This window comes from Hyperolius riggenbachi, chromosome 9, assembly GCF_040937935.1.
Source record: "Hyperolius riggenbachi isolate aHypRig1 chromosome 9, aHypRig1.pri, whole genome shotgun sequence".
Lineage (NCBI taxonomy): Eukaryota > Metazoa > Chordata > Amphibia > Anura > Hyperoliidae > Hyperolius > Hyperolius riggenbachi.
This window is the reverse complement of record NC_090654.1, coordinates 169,422,797-169,439,872: the sequence shown is the minus strand read 5'-3', so window position 1 is coordinate 169,439,872 and position 17,076 is coordinate 169,422,797. Positions and strand designations below refer to the sequence as shown.

The 17,076-nt window shown below is 41.5% G+C and overlaps 2 protein-coding genes across 5 annotated transcripts in view; one reads left to right on the top strand and one right to left on the bottom strand.

The window, feature by feature from the left end:
- Nucleotides 1–17,076, bottom strand: part of CACNA2D3 (calcium voltage-gated channel auxiliary subunit alpha2delta 3) — a 1,137,695-nt gene that overhangs the window by 493,139 nt on the left and 627,480 nt on the right. The gene's annotated exons all lie outside the window — the stretch shown is intronic.
- Nucleotides 1–17,076, top strand: part of LRTM1 (leucine rich repeats and transmembrane domains 1) — a 44,344-nt gene that overhangs the window by 3,674 nt on the left and 23,594 nt on the right. The window contains exon 2 of the mRNA XM_068253672.1: nt 7,898–8,494. Coding sequence (XP_068109773.1) covers nt 7,898–8,494 — 597 coding nt within the window. The remainder of the gene's footprint in view (nt 1–7,897; nt 8,495–17,076) is intronic.

Genomic DNA, 17,076 nt, shown 5'->3' with positions numbered 1-17,076 from the left:
CAGGGCAGTTGCATAGGGCTGGCAGAAACCTCAGGTAAGTAAAACTTTTTTTTTTTTTTAATTCTTCAGGCTTCCTTTAAGCCTGGCATAAACTATTAAGCTACATACACACCTTAAGTTGCTGGGACTCTGTACCATGAGCGACAGTTCGGGGCTGACTTCTGTCACATAACAGACACATAAGACACATAACTCGACAAGAGAGACAAGAGGCTAGCAACACAACTGTTACAAGGAGCGCCCTAGCAGAGTTTAATCCAGCGTGTATACATAGTTTTAGATGATTTACATGAAGAAGAGGGAATGAGGCACAGTTAATGCTAGTGGTACCTTTTAATCACTGATGCATACAGACAGCGTGGTTAGCAGTGGGGGTTATCAAGCCTGACAGCTGTTTCGTATAACAAACGCTTCCTCATAGGTTAATACAGTCCCTTTAAATTAGTAGTTTACCATGCAAACTAGGCATGCCCAAAGGTGCAAAGGGGTGCGAAATTAAACATTTGCTGATTGCCATTAGGTACACTGCCTCTGATATTTTGTCAAATGAAATATTTTCACAGGAAATAACCCATATGCTGCGTGCATTTATCACAGTGGCAGCTGCTAACCAGTGGCAACACAAGATTGCCCCTGCATGTGGCACCACTGCTACGACCTGCGGGCCGCATGGAAGTAACAGCTGTACAGAGCTATGGGGGCTACCAGAAAAGGCTTGGTGGACTTGAGCTGGACTTTGTAAACAATTGATGTAAACAATCTGAAGCCTTCCACCATTTGGATATTAGATAAGATTTCTACAGAAGTTTTGTCCTCTGCCACAGCCACTATGACAATATAGTTTTCAGACCATTGAAGCCCCTGCACTGCTTGTACAAGAAAAAGGCCTTACCAATCAATGTCTGATCAATATCTTTATAAGATATTAATTGGGAATACCCCAATGTGCAGCCAAACTTTGGTGCACCACTTTTCATTGCTACATAGCTGAGTGCAAACACACTTCCACTGACATTCCTGCAGAGTTCGGCTACATAAACGCCAACTATTTTTTTCAGGTGCCTCTGGCACCCAAATTTATGACTATAGCTGGTATTTCATTAACTTACTGTATCATGGGCACCTATGGCTGTGCCCAAGTTTCCATGGCACCCAAATAGTCAATTTTTCACCTTTAGACAGAGTGCTGTATGGGGAATACCGTATTTCGCGCCGTATAAGACGCTCCGGAATATAAGACGCACCCAGGTTTAGAGGGCAAAAACCAGGGGAAAAAAATATACATACTAAACCTGGTGCGTCCATGTTCCAGGAGCGTCTTGTACATGTTCTAGCCCAAATGGTGTCCTAGTGTATCCCCATGTGTCCTGATGTGTGCTCCTGTGTAACCCATGTCTGCCCCATGTGTGTCCAGCGTGTCTGCCCCATGTGTGTCCAGCGTGTCTGCCCCATGTGTCCAGCGTGTCTGCCCCATGTGTCCAGCGTGTCTGCCCCATGTGTGTCTGTCCTGTGTGTCTGTCCTGTGTGTCTGTCCTGTGTGTCTGTCCTGTGTGTCTGTCCTGTGTGTCTGTCCTGTGTGTCTGTCCTGTGTGTCTGTCCAGTGTGTCTCCCTGTGTGTCTCCCCTTGTGTCCAATATGCCCCCCATGTGTCTAATATGCTCCCCATCCATCCAATATGCCCCCCATGCGTCTGATATGCCCCCCCCCCATGCATCTCCTGGTCCCCCGTGCTGCAGAGCATAGATAGCCGCAACTTACCTAATCAATGCTCCCGCGGCGACGTAAGACCTCCGCGCTACCCCCCGCTAGCCTCCTCTCCCTCCCCCTCGTCTTTCCTGGCCCCCCCTGTGGTGGAATGTATGGCGGCAGCTTACCTTCCAAGCGCCCGCGCTGGATGCAGACATCGGTCTCCACGCTACCTCTCGCTCTTGTGTTTGTCCGGCTTGTATTGATGACGCGTCATCAATACAAGCCGGACACAAGAGCGAGAGGTAGCGTGGAGACCGATGTCTGCATCCAGCGCGGGCGCTTGGAAGGTAAGCTGCCGCCATACATTCCACCACAGGGGGGGCCAGGAAAGACAAGGGGGAGGGAGAGGAGGCTAGCGGGGGGTAGCGCGGAGGTCTTACGTCGCCGCGGGAGCATTGATTAGGTAAGTTGCGGCTATCTATGCTCTGCAGCACGGGGGACCAGGAGGCGCAAGGGGGAAGCGGACAAAAAGGCAGGGAATCCCCAACATGGCGGCGGGTCGGCGGTTCGTATCGGCGGGCGTTCGGAAGTTGGGGATTCCCTGCCTTTGCCGTATAAGACGCAGGGACTTTTTCTCCCCATTTTTGGGGGAGAAAAAGTGCGTCTTATACGGCGACAAATACGGTAATAGCCTCTGTTTGACCTACAACCAGCTTATTGCACTTACGGTAGGTTTTTCTTTTCTTTATTTTTAAAACAATTTCCTCTGTGTTTTTCTAAAACAACAACAATACTTTCACTTTTTTTTGTTTTACTTTTATAGTTGACCTATACTGACAGTAGAATTGTGCATGTCCATTTTATCTACCAGAAGTCATCTCTGACACTGGAAAAATCATTGTTTAACTTGATTATAACGTGATTATACTCTAAAGTAGAAGTGTTTAATAAGCACAGATGTAACTTTTCTCCGATCTTATCCAGCCACGTGAAAAAAATTCTGCAGGTCATTTATACCTATTACTGACTCCTACTTGATCACTCTCCACCTACTTTCTTCTGATGTACTATATACAGTTATGTTTTGATGACTGTTCATCTTGCTTTTGTAGTTACTAATTTATTGTACAGTGTAATGTATCTATTCAGTACTTTATAAGTAATAATAATAGTGTTGAATTGTTCTGAAACAAAGAGCAAGGATGAGGAAGAAATACATGTGCTGCATATATGGTAAATAGTATGCCTTAAAGGGAATCTGAAGTGAAAATAAACGTATGATATGATTTGTATGTGTAGTACAGCTAGGAAATAGAACATTTGTAGCACAGATATAAGTCTCATACTGTTTCCAGTACAGGAAGAGTTAAGAAACTTCACTTGTAATCTATGCAGAAAAGCTTCTCTGAGCTCTCCTACTAAGTTAGGTCGGCTACAGTGCTGTTTTCTGAAGAACTTATCTCAACTTGTTTCTCACTGTTTCTTGTTTGTTTAAGGTTTTACTGCAGGAGAGTTCAAAGGGTCATTAGCTCTGCTCTGTTTCATAGTTTAAAATACAGAGTGTCGTTTGTAAACTGCATATATATTAGAGAATTTAACAATGTTATAAAAAAATGATATAACTGAAAATAAAAATATGAGACTCTTTTCTTTGCTACGAATGTTCTATGAATTATCTGTACTATACATACAATTCATTATATCCTACGTTTATTTTTGTTGTTGCTTCAGTGTCACTTTAAGACTTTTCTAAAAAATAAAAAGTTGAGTTTAGGTTATTTTCCAGTTTCACAGAATTCCACATAACTTTTTTTTTTGTTTTCACAGATAAATTCACAAAACATAACATAAGCATGAACCCTTTTGCCTTTAGGTTTCAATAGTTATTCTATGCAGTGTTTTCTTTACAAAATACACAAACATCTCCATCACAGCTATGGACCTTGGGTGTAGGTCAAAACTGAAGGTATTCAGTTTCACGTTTTGATCTTGTGATCTCATTTATCACTTTAACAATTTGGCTTGACAAATGTTTTAACTGTAGGTAAAGGACAAGTTCAAGAACTGAGAAAGTAGAGTTGGCTGAGAGATAAAGAGGTAGCACTGATACAGATCATGAATGAATGCCTGAAGATTCTCTTTCAGAGTAACAGCCCGAGGAGCCATTCTGAGTGACAATCCCCCCGAGCATAACATAACAGCTGCTAGAGAGTTTACCTACACACTTTTATGTTCAGTGCTAATGATTTTTTGCTCTGTCATATTGAAAAAAATCCACAAATGTAGCATGTATCCATTAGTAGATAGGTGACATTATAACAAAAATACTCTAAATCAGTCCTACCATGCTCTCTGATCAGTAATGCAGTCATAATGCTGATCTTGCTTGGTAAAGAAATCTAAATGCCATACTTTCTATATTTAAGAGGCACAGTACAGAAATATAGTAAATTATTCAGGATACTTTATATACTACATGTATAAATCCACCAGTACAATTGCCCAGCTGTTTAAGGAATCAATCGGTAATGCAATCTTCTGGAATTGATTGTGCCCATTAGCTTCTCTGCTTCCATACAACCAGATATGGCAGATCTGATCGAAAATACAATTGTTCCTTTATTTGTAAAACAAACCCACTGGGGTTTTTGCTTCAAGCATTTAAGATAAGCTATGATATCTTAGCATATCTATACCTATGAGTGTTTAGAATGTCTTAAAAAAGGGGGCCATCATCAATAATGTGTCATACTTGCAGGACTGATTTAAGGTACAAGCATATGAACTCTTGTAGGTACAATACCTGCTGCAACTCTGTGATTATACTTATAATAAACCACCGAAGTACGTTCTGACCCATGCCATTCTCACTGACTACAAATACCAATTCTTGTACTTTAAGCATAAGTAGCAACATGTTTATGTGTTCATACTTAAAACTTACTTTATCTTTATGCTTTTTTATACACTAACGCTTTAAAAGCTGAGGAATTATAGTTTTCCTATGCAAGTTGTCATAGGCACTTGCAGTTCTACATACTATATAATCATTTACATTTATGAGCCTACATAAATGAACCTTGATGAGTCTAAAAAAACTAAAATACAATATGTTGATGATTTAAATACACCGATCAGTGTTGGTTTTAATGATCAGAGATATTACTTAAATTAACAGAGAACAGACATATTAACAATGATACCTATGATATGCAGGTGATCAAACAATGCTATTAAATAAGAAATGACTTCATTGTACATCATTGTGCAGATGTCACCGGGAGACAAGGGAACACTGTAAAGCTCACTGTTGGAAGCATGTCAACCAGGAATCTCATGCCCTTTTGTATTTGCCAACTAAACAAAGCCACTCTTTTGTTATATTAAATAGCATATCCTATACTGCACACTGTGTCACAAGTTATGTCCCAATTTTCTTAGGTTAATAGAGGGACACCTCTTAGAACAATAGTATTTAGGAAGGGCAAAATATTAACACATACTCAAACACACACCACACCACCAGTGGCATAACTGCAATTCATAAGGCCCCCCTCTGCGAAACTTTGATGCCCCCCTCCCCCCCCCCCTACTGTTCACACCCCTTACCTTGTCTCCCCTCAGTGCCATTCATGGCCTTGGGGCCCATCTAACAAGGGTCATTGTAACGATTGGGTGTTGCAACTCAGACGTCTGATTATTTGTGATCTGCAGAATCACTAATAATACAGACGCTATACCTGATTATGTGGTGATCTGCAGTATCACCAATAATACCAGTATAGCTAGCAGAGAGTAAAGTGTGGTGTTTGGTGCAACAGTATAGACTCCTCCAGTGGAGCTGGAGGGTCTACCAACACAAGTAACAATAGACCTTTACCAGAGGAGCTGGCAAAGTACTAACAATGAGAGAAACAAAGAAGTTTGGCTAAACCTTACCAGAGGAGCTGGTAAGGTACTAACAGCACAAATGACTGAATAGTTTAACTAAACCTTGCCAGAGGAGCTGGCAAGGTACTATCAGTCACTGAAGCTATAACTAAGTCTGAACCTTACCAGAGGGGCTGGTAGGTTCTAATAGCAAAGAGCACCTCACCAGTGGCTAGGGCCCACTGGTGAGTAGAGTAGTCAGACAGGCTAGGTACAATAACAGGCAGGCAGAGATAGTACAAATCGGCAGGCGAGAGAGTAGTTAATATCAGGCAGAGGTTCAGCAACTAAGTCAGAAAGGCAGAAGAACAGAATCGTTTAGCAATAGCAAGGTCAGAGAGTAGCCAGAATCATACAAAGGTTATCAGAATACAATGTAATAATAACTAACTATAGATAGATGTATATCGCAAACACTGCATATACATCTATCATCAACAGGAACCTCCCTAGGTCTGAGCGCTAACACGAGTGTATTCGCAACAGCAGACGAGTTGCCGATGATCTGTGAAGGCTTAAGAAGCCGAGGAGAGCCCAGCGCCACGCCCCCTAGCAATCAGCAAATCCAAGTGGCGCGAGTAACTCCTGACGCCAGCCGACCGGCAGGTCAGCTGGCGCGCCTTCTTCCAGCATAAAGGTCCTGTCTCCGCGCGCGCCCGCGCAATACAGAGACCCTATGAGCAAGAGACAATGCAGTTCCCGGTGTGCTGGATGCCGCCGGGACAGATAAGGCCTGTGAACAGGGAACAAAGGCGGCTGCGGGTATAGCCTGCGTATTCGCAGCCGCCATAGTCTCAGATGTTACAGTCATAAAACAAATGTGGCCATCATGATCTTCACACCCATAACAAGTGTAGCCACAAAATCAACTTATCTGAAGTATAGTCCCTTGTACCAGAGGAAGGGACATTAGTTGTTGGGACCCCCCCACAGTTCTGGGTCACCCTGTGATCGCAGGGGCTGCTCCCCTTTAGTTATACCCATACACACCACTACCACTCACATACTTCCCACCAAACCATCAGTACCTCTCCAGATCTGCACATACTTAGTACAAATCTTTATAAAGCAGCTTCAGTGAGCTTTGACAAAAGTTAAATGTGATAAAAAAGAATTTATACATGCAGACTTGTAAGTTAATAGTGTGCTCTACAGGAAATCTTTTACTAGTTTAATGTACCTAAAATTGTGATAGGACTTAATAGTTTGAAAAAGTGGCTTCACCACCCACATCTTTCACTTAAATCTGTGGTGTTTCTGCTGACTAAATCTAAGTACACACATACAATGATTGCCGCCTGGCAGGGTTCTGGAAAGGATTCCTCAGGTGACAGTATGGGGCCTGATGTTGTACAGATGAAACACTGGCCTTCAGGCTAACAATGTATTCTTTTGCTATGGAGAGGGCAAAGCAACGACAAGCAGTGCAAGACAGAGCGGCTTCTTTCCGGCGTGGGGAACAATGACAATGTGGTCGGGGCTGCACGAGCACTGGGGGAACGAAGTATCCAATGTGCCGGGCACTTAAGCATCGTCAGACGGCCACTGTAGACTCACTACATGAACATAGGATCATCGACCTAAGCAGTGGTTATCGGCTGTTTCAGCCAACTTTTCTCTAGTGTGTCTACAGTATGAAGCTTTAGTCATCACACCTGTTCTGATCATCCTATAGCTTTATATTACTTAATGATTCTCTAAGTATGAAATCCTTAACATAATAACCAGGGTATCATTAAGTTCTAAAGTAAGATTCAGTACTGTTTGTTGCCATAATTATTTCATATGTTCATTTTAAGCCATTCTCCCAGTGTCGTAGCTAAGGAGCTGTGGGTCCCCGATGCAAATTTTAAAATGGGGCCCCCCAAGCACTCTATACATAACAATTGATACGGCGCACCAAAACCTGCCAATGGCAACTACAGTGTCAGAGGTGCAAGAAGGGGATGGGGAACAGTTTGATAATGATTACCACTAGTCAAAGTATCTATAGAACTGATTATTATGAGCACAGGACCAATAGAGAGCTAAACCTGTAGTTGAGGGTGGGCCCTTCGGGGCCCCTTTGGCCCAAGGGCCCCAATGTGGTCGCTACCTCTGCAACCCCTATTGCTACGCCCCTGCATTCTCCCCTTTATGCCCCACCATGTTATTAAAGTAGAGCTCTCCTAATGATCTCACACCTTAAAATTGTGAAAAATTAGGTTACAAATGTGTTTTATAAATGTGCAAGTAAATGCTTTTCTCTATCTGATCCAATCCTGTGCTCTTTCTGTAGGAGGACTGCTTCTTGCTTCATATGTTGTTCTGGTATCCCATGCAGCACTGGGGTGCCCTGAGATTTGTACATGCCAGAGCTCTTCACGGATGGTTGACTGCAGCCACAGAGGACTTCTGGAAATTCCCAGTCACTTGCCATTACAAACTCAAGTACTCCACTTACAGGGGAACCATATACGAGCAATCAACCACACTTCTTTCAAAAATGTTGCAAACCTGAGGATTTTAGACTTGTCCAATAACTCTATCTCAAGAGTGCCACCATATGCCTTTCACTCTCTACGCTCCCTGCAAGTCCTAAATCTCACTAACAACCTCATCCACTATCTCGAAGTTCAAGTCTTCACACCTCTCTGGGCTTTAAGGGAACTAGATTTGTCATATAATAGCATCAATGCGTTACCAGAATCTTTAGGGAACAACAGCCGGAACTTAACTTTCTTGGGAATACGGAACAACCAGCTGCAAAACGTTGACCGCATGCTCCTGGAGACTTTCAGCAATCTGAAAGTTTGGCTTGTAAGATCTAACCCCTGGCAATGCAGTTGCCCTGCTCTGAGCCTAAAGCTCTGGCTGGAGAATTTTTTATATAAAGGTCAGTAGCCAATAAAATGGCAGAGTTGATGTTAACAGTGTGGAATAAGGTTTAACAAAATGACCATAATCATATTGCCTCAACATGTAATCTGTGCTATAAATAGCAAAATTATTACTGCCCAAACTGACATCGCTGGAGGTCAGGTTAACAAGAAGGAAAAAAAGGATTTAGCCAAATTCAACTTCCTTCGTTTCACACTTGATTGTAAATGATCTGTTACAGTATACAGATGTCAGTGGGTAGGGAACAGTAGTTTCAGATTCTGCAAACATCATATTTTCACAGCTCATCAGCCAAATACTTAATTGCCTTTTTTCAGTTTTCCTCCTCTGAGGCTGAATCACATGCGCTATTCTCAAGGCATGTTTATACTTTGCTCTGTTATGGGCATTAGTTTTTTGGCAGATGACCAAAAGAAACACATTTTTGTTATTTGGAATATATTTGGGCAAGATTATAATAGTAAATCCTGCATATATTAACATACAACTATAAATAAAAGTGTGTGTGTGTGTGTGTGTGTGTGTGTGTGTGTGTGTGTGTGTGTGTGTGTGTATGTGTATGTGTATGTGTATGTGTATGTGTATGTGTATGTGTATGTGTATGTGTATGTGTGTGTGTGTGTGTGTGTGTGTGTGTGTGTGTGTGTGTGTGTGCGTGCGTGCGTGCGTGCGTGCGTGCGTGCGTGCGTGTGAGTGTGTGTGTGTGTGTGTGTGTGTGTGTGTGTGTGTACATAGTATTTGTAGTTGGATACTTGGAAGTACTGCGGACATGTAAGAATTATTATTGGGAGTTGTGATGCCTTATTGTCAAGAAACACCCTTCTTACAGTACTACATATGGGTAATAGTGCTGTTCCCCTCCATTCTCCTAAAAACCTACAGAGGAAAGCTTCAGTTTAAAATCATTGTAAAGCTAAATACAAACATGTGAGGATGGCCGCCCATCGGGGATTGGGAAATTTACAATTTGGGGAATGATAATGTAGAGACACATCACCGGCCTTGAGGTTAGCGATGTGTTCTGTTGATATGAAGGAGGGCGGAGGGATGACAATCAACGGATGACACAGCGGCTCCAATAGGTTGTCGGAGGTGAAAATAGCATTGAGCTAATTCTCCAGCACCGTGGGTCCTATAGGATGGATCCTTCATGACCCCCGAAGCCTGAACAATACTGACCAGCAGCCGCTGTACACACATAATGATCGTCAGCTGAATTGGTCGTTATCAGCCATTTAAGCTGATGGTTATCGCATGTGTGTACATAGCTTAAGGCCCCATTTACACTTAATCAGTTGATACACATTTTTTTTTTCTTATCCATAGCAGTGCATTATGAAAAATCTTTCTGTTAAAGCACATTTAGTGTGAAACATGGGAAACATTGGGAAAAATGGGCATTACATTGAAAATCAGTTGTCCTTTCAGTTATAACTGAGAGCAACTGAGTAAGTGTAAATGGGGCCTAAAAGTTTGCTCCTCCAGCCATCACCATTGTTGACAATGGCAGGACCCAGGGGCCCTGATGTGGTTACAACCTCTGCACCCCCTATTGCTATGCCCCTGGACAGAGCAGACAGGAAGGCAACAGCAGTAGAGAGGAACATTAAGCCTACTGGGTTACCATACAATATCATTACATCCAGATATTATTCAAGGTTCATTATAAACCGGCTGTGGGTTAATACCAAGCAAATGCAATTAAACACAGCTACAATATATATATATATGTAAGTTAAAAACAATTCACCCACTTTCTGTCATAAGGATAGGAAGTAAATGAAGTAGTATCAATGGTAAACAGAAAGCAATAAAATGTTCCCCATAGAAGAGATCCCACCTCCCTTCCTGAGCAGCCCTATCATAGGGATAGAAAATGAGAAGAGTGGTCGCTCTGACCAGAATATTATGGGAAATATTAATTTGACAGAGTTATATTTCTTCCCCACATAGTCCAAAAGTGTAAACTAGAGTTTCACTTTAAAATGGGCATAGGAAGACTCTTACTGGAGAAGAAGATCCAAAAACCACAGTGACAATCAAGGAAGGTCAATGAGATGCAAATAATTCCATGGTGATGCAGGATTATGCACATTTTGAATGCAAATTTATGCAGCCTGAAAATGAACAAATTGACTTCCTCCTTGGCAGGATTTAACTAGTCCATTTTCAAGCTGTATACATTTGCATTGAAAATTTGCATAATTTCTTTAGCAACTCTTTATTTATTTACATCATATTGACCATCCCAAGTGATGATTCCATCAGTGTGTCGTTGTTCATTACAGACCCATTAACTTGATGGGTGTGTCCACAGTCTGCTGTTTGCAAAAGGATGAAGTAAGGCCAAGCAACTTTCTGTACTTTTGACTGGGATGTCTACAGGTATATGAGGCACTGAATGAAGTAGTTCAATGGAAGCTTTCTGGTTTTACATTACTGTCAGGGACTTTATTGCACACACATATTGATATGATGATGTTTTTGTTATTCCAGTATGCTACAATAGAAATTACTCTATAATTTTCTGCTGCCATGAAACTGTCACACAAACCTAGAGAAGATTGATGTTATTATAGTCATGGCACTATAATTTCAATTTGATCTAATAAGCAGCCACCTTTATAGAAAGGGTGCATGAATAGGCATGTCTATGTCAGTGTTGGTGATGACACCTGAACTGTACCCAGAATTTTTTACTTTTACTTACTTGGAGCTCCTACCAGCTCCCGTAGTCCATCGCATTCCTCGGCATCTTCTGGGTGTCCTCTGTACTGGATCTGTAAGATCTGCGGCTGGAACTCTAGTCGTGCCTACTGCGCATGTACGCCCTTCTTAATCGCATCTAACAGACAATGGCAGTCATTTAAGCTGATCAGAGTGTCATATCTATGCATACCTTATAGGTATTGCTGAAATAAGATGCGATCTGATCACACAATGATTTCAAGTGTTACAGCCTTCCCATGAAGCCTCACCACTGCCAGGGAAAGACAATAGACTGGCTTGCATTTTCAGTCATGCACTGTTTTTCCCTCATGATAACGCATTATGAGTGGTCTCGTCCTCTCCACAGAGCAGGACATGCACCTCTGATTTTATAGCATGTGTCAGGCTTTCTATGTTGTACTGTTATAACACCTCTCCAAATTAATCTGAGCATACGCTAGGGCTTGATATGGGGCTTTTGAGGACAAAGTCAATAAGCTTTGCCCTAATTTATACAAGGTTTATTTATGTTTTTGCATGTTCCTAAACGGTTTACATTTCAAAGGCAACACAGAGATAATGGAAGCAAGCAGTTCCATGTAACATTAACTCTAATTTTATCTTCTGATGCTTCACCTAATATGCTTTACATTCTAGTGCCAGAATCCATATAATGTTATCCTCTCAGTGAACACTATGCCTGGTCCTGACATTACAACCACATTGCTAATGTGTCTCTTGTCAAGGAGCTGTCTCTGGACTCTGTCTAACCTGCATCGCATCTGCTATAGATTACAATCAGTAATTTGACAGGAGAAAAAAATATGCAAAGTAAGTGATTAATTAACAATGCCTGAGAAAAGCAAGATGGACGCTCCAGGGGAAAAAAAACTAAGAAAAAAAAAGGTTCCACGTTTTAGTTCTGTCTAATAGCCATTGCAGAAGCGCAATGGATGCCCTGTAGTTCCCATTCACACTAATGTATTAAAAACCCTTCTACAATTCTACCCTGTGAGACTTCCCTTCATTTGTCTAAATGAAAGCCTCAGCTTGAGTCCACATGGAGTCTGGCTAAACTGTTGCACAACAGATTCAGCCATGTTGCATGTTCATCAGATAAATACTCATCATTTATTATAAGAAGCACAGTATGAATGGAAGCTTTACTGAACAACCTTCATGAGCCAAGTCTCAACTTGAGCACAGAGGAAATCATCTCAGTGTGAAGTGACTTTCATATAAAATACTGTAAGCTATAATAATATGTATTATTTTACCATAAGCTAGCCTGTTTGTAAGACTTTTTCCCTTCTATCATTTGGCTTAAGTCAACAATACAAATAAAATAATAAACTACACACCATTTAGATCTTTTCTTTTATATTTTAGGTTTCACTTTTCTTACAGTTTCCTTGGTTAGTATAATAGACAGGGCAGGTTGCTATTTGGTGTTAGTGTTTGATTACAGTTTTTAGTGGTAACAAGACAAGACAAGACAAATAACATTTATATCGTGCTTTTCTCCTGGCGGACTCAAAGCGCCAGAGCTGCAGCCACTAGGACGCGCTCTATAGGCAGTAGCAGTGTTAGGGAGACTTGCCTAAGGTCTCCTACTGAATAGGTGCTGGCTTACTGAACAGGCAGAGCCGAGATTCAAACCCTGGTCTCCTGCGTCAGAGGCAGAGCCCGTAACCATTACACCATCCAGCCACTACATAAGTATCTTACTCTGACACCCCAAACCATTGTTCAACACTAAGAAAACCTCCCCTCCACCTGACACTAAGGTCAGGTTCACATTACGCTAGGGTCATGTGGACAGCCACAAAGTGTCCAATTTATGATTTGCTGTGACCATTTTCTCCACTCACAGCATGTTAGATGAATGGATAGGGTGGGTTCAAACTGCCCACACGAATGATATTGTTCACCCGTATATTAAGTAATGAATGAAGAACTGGAATTTTCCCCTCAGGTCACAAGTAATAATTACCATCCCATTAGATATCCTATTATGAGAGAATCGGGAGGGTGCTTAGCACCCTCAATGCCATAGCGGACCTTTGTGATGAGGGTCTGTGGATCTGGTGAGTGATATTCTTATAGGTTGCCAGTACTGTTTAAAGACAACACTTAATACTTGAGTACAAGTCTAGAAATGTAGGTCGAATTCACAAAAGTATAGGGGTCGACTTATACATGAGTCACGGGCAACACTTAGTAATGTGTGTACTAATAGTGACATTCCCATTTGCAGCAATTTACCCAGTGGTAAGTGATAATTTGAGGAAAGGAAGTGCCAAGAAAACACAGGTCTGAAAGTCCTGGCTTCCACAATTTACAAGGAAAGGGGCAGAGGGGAAACCAGGGCCGGGCCGAGGCAGAGTGTAGGAGGGGGCACACAACTCACTCAGCTATCATTCCCCTTTTGTTATTAAAGCAGAGAGAAATAAGAAAAAGGGATACATGGCAGTGACTGCAAGCCAGATAACTAGAGATTAAGGTGTTGGGGAGGTTGAGGCTCTGGTTTGCCTCTTAGTGTAAGAGCAATAAGTATTGACGGCTGGGGCAGGAGGGATGGAGGGGTGCTTTTTGGTGTCCCAGCCTTGGGTGCCAGAGGAAATACTGGGGAAATACTGGGCTGTATAAAAGGGAGTAAATAATTGCAGCACTTGGGGGCCTGGAGGAGGTATTGGCTGCTTTATTTATTTATTTATTTGTTGTATTTATAAAGCGCCAACATATTAAGGGGCAAGAGGGGTTAATGGCTGCAATATTGTGTGCAGTGCAATCATTAACCCCTCCTGAGCCCCAAGTGAAGCCATTAACTTTGCTGGGTAGACTTATACTTCGGTTAATACAAAATTCCAGCTTAAGAAGGTTGAATATTGGAGTCGATTTATACACCAGGTCGACTTGCATTTGAGTATATACAGTATGTGAAGCTTTTTTCCTGTATATGAACATTGTAAAGCGCTGTTTGTGAAACTTGTGAATGGTATGTTATATGAATGGCAGATTTCTCATCTAGGTTATGTGAAAAAAAAATCTGCAATGCTTTACCCAAGACTAGCACTAACTGTTCACCATTGCACTAAACCCTAAATGTGGCCGCACACCATACAATTAAAAGATCCAGTTTTTCACCAATTGAATAATTTCGAAAATTGTATAGTGTGTGGGTCCCTTAAGGGTCCTTTTACACCTAATCAGTTGCTCTTGGTTATAACTGAAAGAAAACTGACTGTAAAGTCCATGTTTTCCTATGACACAGTTCCCACCATACACCTTTAAACTAAAAGCGTTCTCACAATGCACTGCTACAATAAAAACACATATCAACACGTACTAACGCATACTAACACACACTAATGCATCCCAACGCATTAGGTGTAAAATGGCCCTAACACTAAGGGCCCTTAATCAGTTGCGCTCAGTTATAGCTGAAAGAAAACGTTTTTTAAAAGTAATGTTCATGTTTCCCTTTGGCACAGTTCCCACTATCGGCACTTTAACCACTTGAGGACCTAGGGCTTTACCCCCCTTAAGGACCGGCCACTTTTTTTCCATTCAGACCACTGCAGCTTTCACGGTTTATTGCTCGCTCATACAACCTACCACCTAAATGAATTTTGGCTCCTTTTCTTGTCACTAATAAAGCTTTCTTTTGGTGCTATTTAATTGCTCCTGCGATTTTTACTTTTTATTATATTCAGCAAAAAAGACATGAATTTTGGCAAAAAAATGATTTTTTTAACTTTCTGTGCTGACATTTTTCAAATAAAGTAAAATTTCTGTATACATGCAGCGCGAAAAATGTGGACAAACATGTTTTTGATAAAAAAAAACCCATTCAGTGTATATTTATTGGTTTGGGTAAAAGTTATAGCGTTTACAAACTATGGTGCCAAAAGTGAATTTTCCCATTTTCAAGCATCTCTGACTTTTCTGACCCCCTGTCATGTTTCATGAGGGGCTAGAATTCCAGGATAGTATAAATACCCCCCAAATGACCCCATTTTGGAAAGAAGACATCCCAAAGTATTCACTGAGAGGCATAGTGAGTTCATAGAAGATATTATTTTTTGTCACAAGTAAGCGGAAAATGACACTTTGTGAGGAAAAAAAAAAAAAAAAAAAAGTTTCCATTTCTTCTAACTTGCGACAAAAAAAAATGAAATCTGCCACGGACTCACCATGCCCCTCTCTGAATACCTTGAAGGGTCTACTTTCCAAAATGGGATCATTTGTGGGGTGTGTTTACTGTCCTGACATTTTGGGGGGTGCTAAATTGTAAGCACCCCTGTAAAGCCTAAAGGTGCTCATTGGACTTTGGACCCCTTAGCGCAGTTAGGCTGCAAAAAAGTGCCACACATGTGGTATTGCCGTACTCAGGAGAAGTAGTATAATGTGTTTTGAGGTGTATTTTTACACATACCCATGCTGGGTGGGAGAAATATCTCTGTAAATGACAATTTGTTAATTTTTTTTACACACAATTGTCCATTTACAGAGATATTTCTCCCACTCAGCATGGGTATGCGTAAAAATACACCACAAAACACATTATACTACTTCTCGGTAGAGTACGGCGATACCACATGTGTGGCACTTTTTTGCACCCTAACTGCGCTAAAGGGCCCAAAGTCCAATGAGTACCTTTAGGATTTCACAGGTCATTTTGAGAAATTTCGTTTCAAGACTACTCCTCACGGTTTAGGGCCCCTAAAATGCCAGGGCAGTATAGGAACCCCACAAATGACCCCATTTTAGAAAGAAGACACCCCAAGGTATTCCGTTAGTAGTATGGCGAGTTCATAGAAGATTTTATTTTTTGTCACAAGTTAGCGGAAAATGACACTTTGTGAAAAAACACAATTAAAATCAATTTCCGCTAACTTTTGACAAAAAATAAAATCTTCTATGAACTCACCATACTCCTAACGGAATACCTTGGGGTGTCTTCTTTCTAAAATGGGGTCATTTGTGGGGTTCCTATACTGCCCTGGCATTTTAGGGGCCCTAAACCGTGAGGAGTAGTCTTGAAACGAAATTTCTCAAAATGACCTGTGAAATCCTAAAGGTACTCATTGGACTTTGGGCCCTTTAGCGCACTTAGGGTGCAAAAAAGTGCCACACATGTGGTATCGCCATACTCGGGAGAAGTAGTACAATGTGTTTTGGGGTGTATTTTTACACATACTCATGCTGGGTGGGAGAAATTTCTATGTAAATGGACAATTGTGTGTAAAAAAATCAAACAATTGTCATTTACAGAGATATTTCTCCCACTTAGCATGGGTATGTGTAAAAATACACCCCAAAACGCATTATACTACTTCTCCTGAGTACGGCGGTACCACATGTGTGGCACTTTTTTACACCCTAAGTACGCTAAGGGGCCCAAAGTCCAATGAGTACCTTTAGGATTTCACAGGTCATTTTTGTTTCAAGACTACTCCTCACGGTTTAGGGCCCCTAAAATGCCAGGGCAGTATAGGAACCCCACTAATGACCCCATTTTAGAAAGAAGACACCCCAAGGTATTCCGTTAGGAGTATGGTGAGTTCATAGAAGTTTTTATTTTTTTGTCACAAGTTAGCGGAAATTGATTTTAATAGTTTTTTTTCACAAAGTGTCATTTTCCGCTAACTTGTGACAAAAAATAAAATCTTCTATGAACTCACCATACTCCGTACGGAATACCTTTGGGTGTCTTCTTTCTAGAATGGGGTCATTTGTGGGGTTCCTATACTGCCCTGGCATTTTAGGGGCCCTAAACCGTGAGGAGTAGTCTTGAAACCAAATGTCGCAAAATGACCTGTGAAATCCTAAAGGTACTCATTGGACTTTGGGCCCCTTAGCGTA